The sequence below is a fragment of the Coniosporium apollinis genome (genome assembly GCF_000281105.1).
Source record: "Coniosporium apollinis CBS 100218 chromosome Unknown supercont1.5, whole genome shotgun sequence".
Taxonomy (NCBI): domain Eukaryota; kingdom Fungi; phylum Ascomycota; class Dothideomycetes; genus Coniosporium; species Coniosporium apollinis.
Window position 1 is genome coordinate 784,887 of NW_006913267.1, and position 9,872 is coordinate 794,758.

The 9,872-nt window shown below is 45.5% G+C and overlaps 1 protein-coding gene across 1 annotated transcript; it reads left to right on the forward strand.

The window, feature by feature from the left end:
- Nucleotides 1–628: 628 nt before the first annotated feature.
- W97_01626 (uncharacterized protein) lies at nt 629–2,297 on the forward strand (the record flags this gene model as incomplete). The annotated part of the gene is made up of 5 exons (XM_007779531.1): nt 629–835; nt 883–1,144; nt 1,201–1,392; nt 1,447–1,835; nt 1,884–2,297. 5 exons carry the CDS (start codon nt 629–631, stop codon nt 2,295–2,297), a joined length of 1,464 nt encoding a protein of 487 aa, XP_007777721.1.
- Between the last annotated feature and the right edge of the window lie 7,575 nt (nt 2,298–9,872).

Below are 9,872 nucleotides of genomic sequence, written 5' to 3' on the forward strand. Positions count from 1 at the left end.
CAGACTCCGGGTGGGCATCCCGATTAGACTAGCCTCCAGATTTGTGGATTGACTCCTCGTATAGCGAAGATCAAGCCACCTCCGCAAGTGGGCTTGGCTGGCAAGTTTCAGCGACAGGACCCCTCAAAGAACTTATGAGGGCTTGCCCAAGCGGAAGCGGTACTCTCCCCGCCGGAAAGTCCTCGGTGTAGCCAATCAAGCCACCGGCCGCATCTACTGCCGCATCTACGGCCGCATCTATGTAGACAAGATAGTGGCGGAATTATTCTAACGGCTAAGCCAGCGTTATAGATCCTCAATGAATCACTCTATCGATGCATCGCTATTAATTCACTATTCGTTGATAATCGCAGCGATTGTATAGCCTCAAGCGTGATCTTGGTGATGCGGTGCCAAGACCGAGGACTTTCCGGCGGGGAGAGTAGCTGGAGATCGCTCAACTCCACTGGATTATCATTACGACATAGTTTGGTTTGTGAACTTCTTGCTGGCAATTTTGGCCGACCTAGCAACCGGCTCGTAGGTGTTTATATGGCAGCTTCGCCCGCTCCTCTGACTCCGAGCTTGCTTCACTTGGTAAATACGACCTTGTTGAGTAGTAACAATCTCTAATCTCTAATCTCTCAACATGGCGACCACAACATCCGAGAAAGATGCCCATTACGGTGAAGCTGTCCATTACAGTGGAGAGCCCCATCCTTCGGATGTCAGGCGGGGTTCAATTTATCAGGTCATCCCTCCCGGTGAGAGGCGGATGTCTACCCAAGGTCGTCGCATTTCGATCGTTGACGACATCTTCGGTGAGATCAAGGAGGACGGTCCTAACTACCGAAATGTGAGCTGTCCAAAACACTGGCATTATCGAGGTACTAACTTGCTTAGGTCGGATGGCTTGGAACTGCCGTGTTGATGATCAAGACGCAAATTGGGTTGGGTGTTCTATCTATTCCCTCTGTTCTAGACACACTAGGAATGGGACCGGGACTTGTCGTAGTGGTTGCGATCGGGATAATCACAACGTGGTCGAACTATATTATCGGCGTTTTCAAGGAAAACCATCCGTCAGTTTACGGAATCGATGATGTGGGATACAAGCTTTTTGGTAAGGCTGGGAGAGAATTTTTCTATGTTGTTTTTGTTTTATGTAAGTATTACTCTGTGCGTGTCACTATTTGTGTTCTCAATAATGACCTCTTATAGTTTGGATCTTCGTTGCCGGAGCGGGTATGCTGGGGATATCAATCTCATTCAACGCCATATCGAGTCACGGAGCTTGTACGGCTATCTTTGTCGCGGTTGCAGCTATTATTGGCTTTACCCTCGGAAGTATTCAGACCCTCCATGAAGTCTCGTGGTTGGCTTGGGTTGGCACGGTCTCCATTTTGACCGCGAGTAAGTCACGCTCTGAAACTTCTCGTTGTACACAATCTGACAACCAATCTATAGTTTTTACCCTGACAATTGCTGTGGGTGTTCAAGATAAACCTGCCGCTGCCCCACCAGGTCCTTTCCAATCCAACTGGAAAGCCGTTGGCCATCCAAGCTTCGAGTCAGCGATTTCAGCTTGCTCTTCCATCGTTTTCGCATGGGCCGGTACACCTGCTTTCTTCCAAATTGCATCTGAGATGCGTGTACCAAAGCAATACACCCGCTCACTTCTACTTTGTCAGTCCGTCGTGGCCGTCACTTATATCGTGATTGGTGTTGTGGTATACTACTACTGTGGAAGCTTTGTTGCATCACCAGCACTTGGGTCGGCAGGAATCCTTTTGAAGAAGGTCTGCTATGGCCTAGCTTTGCCGGGTCTGTGCGTCAGTACCCTCCTCTTCGTACACGTAAGTAGATATCTCTAGGCTATATCGAAGATGGCTAATGACTCCCAGATTGCTGCAAAATACGTCTTTGTCCGCATGTTGCGAGGTTCGTATCATCTTACAGACCCTACTTTCCGGCATTGGGCCACCTGGCTGGGATGCACACTCGGTACTACAATTATCTCATACATTATCGCAAGTGCAATTCCTGTCTTTGGTGGCCTAGTCTCGCTTATCGGTGCGCTCCTCGGCACTCTTATGTGCTTCCAACCGATGGGCGCCATGTGGCTATACGACAACTGGCACAATGCAAGAACGGGTAAGTGGTATGCCATGGTGGCTTGGAGTGTCTTTGTGATTGTCTCCGGTTTCTTTTTGATGATTGGTGGAACCTATGGATCTGTGGTCGATATCAAAAACGCGTACGCAGTAAGTGGCGGGACTTCTCCATGGTCTTGTGCGGATAACTCGAATTCGTCATGAGAACATTAGGGGCAGTCAATCGGTCAAAACACCCTCGAGCCGAAGCCTTTTGAGGTCGTGCAAAGTCAAAGTCAGGTCTAGGATGTGTTTGTACTGTACATCATCAGTCTTCAACCACCACAAGTGGTGAAACGGCTTGACGTGCTCATCTGGTGCTGTACAATTCTTCAGACTCAAGTCGGCCAGCTGCAAAATCAGCATAGACCTTGACAAATCACCAATCACATCAGTACCTTGTTGGTTAGGTTTACATATTATTGGCTGCTCTTGTATGCTCGAAGTCCTCCGCCAATTTGGGGAAGGTTCCTCCATCCAACGGCATCTGGGCAGCTGCAGATCCTATTGGTTAAGAGGTCAAACAGATGCTGTAGGATGCAGTACTTTCGAGTAATGAATACCGACCGTGGAGCTTTTGTCATGAGCTCTTTTGGATGGATCAGCCTTCTACCAACACCGTGCATCGTCCAGCACAGTAGTGGCGTATTGGGAAGGTGTGTTAATTATTAAACCAGCCGAATGTGTCTTTGGCTACAACAGTATATTAATGCTGAGTACGTGACCATAACATACATATAGTGGTCGCATTCGAGGTTTCCTGAGATAGGCCCTTGGAGGCTGACTTGCGTAAGATCTACACGTATAGCACAACACAACACAGCACCACCCAGACAGCCTTATCTCGCGATATCAATGCAGTATCAAAGATAGCTCATACTCTGAAGCTCATATAATCACTTTATCTTTTAGCACATCTGTATTTCATGTAATGTCTCGAATCCGGGCTGTAGGGTGTGATAAACACCACGAATCGTATTTCAGCCACCGAGCCAAGGGATTCGAGCTAATAGATTGGACTACGACAGCTATTGCTCCGCAGTGCCAGCGTTAGTTTAGCGGTCGCTAGTAGGAAGTTGTCCAAGTGTGGACTATTCATTGTAACCAGTTTTTGACAGATGCGAGGTGGATAACTAAGGAGTATTTTTAGTGGCTGCCCGGTAATGGCGCATTTGACATAATTACTAACGGAGTCTCAGGAATTTCGAACAAGTTTACATAGCCTATAGAAAGATGCGGCGTCGCATCGAATAGAGGTCCTATCGAGGCAATGTCATTGGTTCTAGTAGGGTTTGACCCTGCTAACTGTGTCGATGGGATTTCGGGGGCTTACTAAGGACTCGATTTTCCATCCTCGTTTTTCTAAGTACTTGGAAAATAGAACCCCTTACAAAATTCCTTGGAAAATAGAGGTTTTCGTTAGAAAATAGACTACCTAAAGGGTATTTTAGGTAGTATATTAATAGTAGATAAGAACTAGACTAATATAATAAGTATATTTACTTTACTAAAGATCTTATTTTCTACTCCGGATTTCTGAGAGCTTAGAAAAACGAGCTACTTGGAGAATAGCTTAAAAGATAGTAAATTTATTAGAAAATAGAGTATATAAAAGGTATTATAGGTGAACTACTAGTACTAGATAATAACTAGATCATTTTACTAATTATAAGGAAAGAAAACTATTACTAGAAGGTTATTTAACTAGAAAAAAGATATTTAAATTTCTAAAACTACTATAAGTCTAATACTATATATATATACCCTTATCTAGAGATATAGTACTTAGAAGCTTTAATATATAGATATATAAGCTGACTGACTAACTAACTAACTAACTAACTAACTAACTAACTAACTAACTAACTAACTAATACTTCCATGGTACTATATACCTAATTAGGATCTAGTGGTACTGCATGCCTAATTAGGATCTACCCTCCTCCCAATTGTCTGACCCTCCTATTGGCTGCATCACCCTAACTCTACCCGCACCAAACTGCTTAATACTAATACTAACTACCCGCCCTAGCGGAATAACACAATCCCCTACCTTTGGAATTCTATGCCGCTAGGCCTATCTATGGAAGCCTTTATCTACCCACTCTTCCCCTTACACGGCCCTAACTAAATTATGGCCGCGCTAACGCGAATATAAATATAGACGCGTCTAGTAACTACTACGTGTCGCTAGGCCACCCTACGTGTCCTCCTACCTCTATGTATCCTATCTACCGCCCCTTACCTACACCTTTCCCTTCTTCCTCTATACGCCTTGATATCCTATCCACGGCACTATAGATCTAGATCTATTTAACTACCTTCTAGACCTTAAGGTCCTCGTCTACCGATTATGTAAGCGCGCTATCGCCCTATTCTATATCCGGACCCACTTAAAGGACTACTATAAGAGCTATCCGTCTGTATAGCCTCCCTCCACTATAGGCCTAGCTATAGCTACCCTTCTTAAGTAGTATCCGCTCGCTGACCCTAAGGCGGACTCCTTTAAGCTTCTAGCCCTATTCGCCCCTACTATCCCGGACGTTCCAATCTTTAAGGACGGCCTACTATACCTATAATGCCCCTTTATAGGGCGGAAGTAGGAGACCCTACGGGGGCACCTCCGCGTCTAGCACGAGGTAGGCTTCGGCTATAGGGGCTAGCCTACTAAGTGGGTGAAGAACACGGCCGCCAAGCCTCCGCTATAGACTATCTGCTACTAGCGCCTCTTTACTACTAGCTATGCTAGCGGCTACTTTATTGTGCTATCGCCCGCCTAGCGATAGTAGTAGAAGAAGGAGGAGGAGGGGAGAAAGGTTTGGACTTAGCGACTAGGGGCCTAGACGGTCCCCCTAGCGGATCTTATTAGGGTCTAGGTGGACTGGGTGCTAAAGGGAGGCCTCGCTAATGCGGAGGTAGAGAGTGGTGTAATCTAGGAAAGCTCTTTTAGGATAGAGGTGTCCCCCTAGCTTAAGATAACCTAGTGGCCCTGCTACCTATAGGGCTATAGTATAGTAGATGTCGTGTAGCTCGCTAAGGCCCCTAATCCTATTAGTAAGCCTACGCTAGAACTTATTAGGTAGAGCCTTAAGCGGTTAGTTAAGGAGGCGCGGTAGTTAATTAGCGATAGGAAGATTAACGCCTTTAACTAGACTAAGATTAATAGCCTTTTCCGATAGGCTCGGGCGTGGGACCGGCCGCTGCTTATAAAGCTGTAGAAGTGCACCTATAGGAAATACATTAGTATATAGAAGCGGCTACTCTACTTCGCCTGCTGGACCGCCGCCCCGGCGTAGCTTATTAGGCTCCCCTACTACCTTACTATAGGCTAGCGGTCCTGCCTCGATGAAATGCTCCTAGCCGTAGAGGCGCTATACTTGCTATAGCGCCTGCTGCGGCGCCGTTAGTAAGAGGGTCGCCTAGACGGTGGCATCCTCCTAGGTGTAGTAAGCGAGGGGGAGCTATAATATTGCCTGGACTAGGTAATTCTATTGTTCTATATTAAGGTGCTCGACTAAAAGCTTAGGGGCGATCTCTTTAAGAGCGTTGCTATTAGCTTCCTCGCCGCGCTAGCTATAGAGCTAGAGAAGGGTATCTTTAGGGACGCATGTGGCTATATACCCTACCTATTTAGATTTATTAAGATCGCCTAGATGCTTATTATATAGCGGGCTGTTATAATAGCTGACGATAGTTATGTCAACTACCTAGGTGATATCCTTAATAAGATGTACAGTTGCTTTCTAGTCTATAGTATCTAGTCCCCGTTTAACTAGGCGCTATAGATGCGCTCGTACGGAAAGGCGATCCGGAATAATACTATAGTAGTTGGCTATATTAGCTGGTCGGACGATCGGGAGAAGCTTTTATATAAGGGGCTAGAGCTACGTATAGCGGACTTTAAGGACTTTGTAAGCGACTAGCTACGGCTAGCGTAGTTGTAGCTAAAAGACCTCCTACTTATATACTAGGAGGAAGAGAAGGAAGATGTTGTGCCCCGGCTTTAGCTTAGCGACCTTAAAGACGACCTGTCGCGGAACGAGAAGGGGTGGAGCTTCCTAAAGAATGTCCGGAATAGCCGCGTTCTAGCGCTAGGTAAGCGCTAGCTACTAGACTGTGTCCTAGAGAACGACTAGCTGCGGGATGAGTTCCTTAAGCTAGATTAGTGTAGTGCTACGGCTACCTGGAAGAAGGACGTGGTGGTAGGGTATACCTCTTGGATCGACGCCTTCCTTAAGTGGCTTCTACTAATTATTTATGTAACCTCTAGCTAGCTGGCTTAGGGGACGGAGATACTAAGCCTACGGCACCTAAATATAGTCTATAGGCACCACTAGAGCATCTTTATTAAGGATAGCTTACTTAATACCGTGATAACATACTATAAGGGCTATAGTATTATGAGCTCCACTAAGATTATCTATTACTATCTACTAAGGGAGGTCGGCGAGCTAGTAGTGTACTACCTTTAGCTTATTCTACTATTCTAGTAGTAGCTGGATATTCTCGCGCTATCTAGGGTAAAACTCACCTCGCCGTTTCTATAGCCCTCGCCTAAGGCGTAGGGTAGCTGGGATAGCACCTAGTTAATAAAGGTGCTCTAGAGGGAGGCTACTAAGTACCTTAAAACCTATCTTAATATTACGACCTATCGGCATGCTGCGATCGCAATCTTGCGTGTCCACCTTAAGTGTGGAGGCTTTAAGAGAGACTATGGTATAGATGAGTTAAGGGTTAATAACTAGGCGGCCCACACCTTATAGATAGCTGGGACCGTTTACGCTTAAGGGCTCCGAGAGGCGCTTGGGCATGTGGAAGCTAGGAAGGCGGAGTATCGGGCGGTGAGTAGGGAGTGGTCCACCTTTCTAGGGTTCCGCGCTTCTCTACCCGCTAGAAAGAGGCTGCTTAGCGAGCTAGATAATAGGAGGAGCTAACTAAGCGAGGGGTCGAAGCGAAGACGACGGGAGGATATAGAGATAGGTAAGGAAGAGAGGGCGGTAGCGTGGGACTAGGTTAACTGGCGTGAGAGGCGCTAGAGCGGAGGCACGGAAGGGTCGTCTTGTGGAAGGCTTTATTAAAATAGCTAAAGGAGGCTATTGCCGCTACGGCCTCTCTACGGCGACTATCTACTTCAACGACGGTAGAAAGGGTGGGCTTTACTAACTAGGGGCCTCCTATTAAAGGCTTCCTTAACTAACCCTATAGGGGCACCGTGGTAACAGCCGGGTGATAGTGGGGAAGAGGCTTAGTTCTGCCCTACACTCTACGGCCCGTCCCGCGCTAGCGTCGCGCTAAAATGTCTTAGTGCTAGAAACGTAATAACTTTATTTTCTAACGTTACCTTAAAGTTTCACTTTATATTTCACTTTATGTTTTAATTTGCTAAACTAATGTTAAGATTCACATTTAATTTATAGCTAGATAGTATTCACGAGCGTAAAGCTTATATAATAGCGCTAAGCCCTATTATTCGTCTCTACCCTCTTGCCTTCCTCTACTCTATATTCCACCTTTAACCTCTTGTCTAAATCGCTTGGAAGGCTTTAATAGAACACTCCTGCCCTTATTAACGCCCCGGCTCCACAAATTCCTATATTATATAAGTACAACCGCTTTAATGCCTCTAAAGCGAGCTAGTGCCCCTAAGGCTAATAAAGCTAACACTCCCAAGTAGCCTAAGGTCCCGAAGAAGCCTAAGGCCACTCCTAAGCAGCCTAATACCGCTAAGAAGATAAAGCGAACTCTGCCTAATAATATAGATGACAATAACTAAGACGATAAAGCTAATAATATAAACCCGCCTAGTAAGAAGAAGGCTATATAGGCCGTAACGCCTGAATAGGATCTTAGGGACGACACTATAGGGCCTCTTAAGAGCGCTAATATAGAGTAACCCGTCCCCCCTATAGGTGGATCTAGCGAAGCCTTTTATAGTACCCCCCTACCTAGAGATTCCTTCTATAACTCCGCTCTACTACCCGCTACTCCTAAGCCGGGCCCTAGGTTAAAGCTAAATCCTCTCTAGAAACTAGCGCCTAACCCTATTGTAGTTCCGGATGTTATTAAGGAGGAAGAGCACGACCCTCTTAAGGACCCCACCCTAGATAATAACGATTACGACCTATTTATAGTTCCTACTAATGACTAGGCGATAGTGCCTAAACCGCTTGGCTAGCTAGCGGATATAGGTATTACGCAAGATGCTATACTATAGCGAAATATAAGTAAGCTCGCGTAGTGTGTATAGTTATTAGTAGCCGAGCTTAAGGCTATTCTAGCGGGCTAGGAGTTCTAGAAGATCTATAATAAGCTAGATACACGCTACCTTAAGCCGGCCTAAGAGTAGGTAAAGAAGAATAGTATAGCGCGGCCTTATATAATAGACCTATTAACGGTTAAGATAGCCCTTATAGAAGGAGAAGTAAATAGTGCCTAAGTCTACTCTAACCCTAACTCTAACTAGATAGCTAAGTGGACTACTATAGACTACTACGCGCGATTCTTATAGCGCGCACGCTAGTAGTTCTACAAGTGACAAGCGGGATTTCTTAATAGGAAGGGGCTCTCTAATAGCGCCGTGAACTAGCGTATATAGTTCTTATTAAAGAGGGTGGATTATAAGAACGCCCCTTTAAGACGCGGTTAAGGAAGAGGGTAATAGTAGTAGCTCTATAGGTTAGAGACTTTAACACCGAGGAAGAATAAGATGTAGCGTTATAGGGGCCCTTCGTCGAAGCCTTCTATAGAAGGACCCTCCGCCTCTAATATGACCACTGAGGATGGTAATCTTATTAGTATAGAGCACCTATATTAGACTAAGAGAGAGACGGAAAATCTTAAAGACATGCCTATAGAGGAGCAAGACACCTTCTAACTAGTTAAGGCCTTAGAGGTGAACTTCGTGGTATTAATAAAAGCTAAGTGCCTAGATCTAGATAAGTTCGACTTTAGGTACTAATACTATTAGTACCGATTAATCCGGGCTATTATAAGTAGGGGTAGGGACCTTTAGGTTAAGCTTTAGAGGTTTATAAAGAGTAAGGACGCCTAAGAAGACGAGTAGGTAGCCTCTATTCCTAAACTGGATGCGGGGGCTACCAAGAATGTCTTGTAGGCCGTCTAGGACGAGTTGGCCGTGGAGGGTAGGCTATAAGCGCGGGTAGAGGAGGCTAAGTAGTAAGTATAGCTGCTAGCGCAGGTCGGAGAAAATAAGTAGTAAGCGGAGGTAGGGGAGACTAAGTAGTAAGTATAGGTAGGGCCGGACGAGTAGCTTAATAAAGAGAAATAGATGGAGAGTGATATTATTCACTTCGGAGAGCTATTAGAGACTAATATATCGGCAATCTCGTAAATAGAGACCTTAATAGATAATCCCCTCTACTAGTAATATAACTACTTAGAGGCGATTAAGCGAGTTAGAGCCTTAAGCGTGCTATTCCCGCGCATCCCTAGAATGGCGTTAAATAAGACGCTATATTAGTGGTAGATGGTGGCTATTATAGTATTAAAGAAAATGGATGAGGATGAGCTAATGCGTGGTGCTATCTTATCCGACGCTATAGGCCTTAGGAAGACGTTTAAGATGGCCGCGTATATCTTATAAGTATTCTAGCTCTCTCCCTCTATATAGCGCGTCTATGAGTTAGGGTTAGGGTTAGGGTTAGGGTTAGGGTTAGGGTTAGGGTTAGGGTTAGGGTTAGGGTTAGGGTTAGGGTTAGGGTTAGGGTTAGGGTTAGGGTT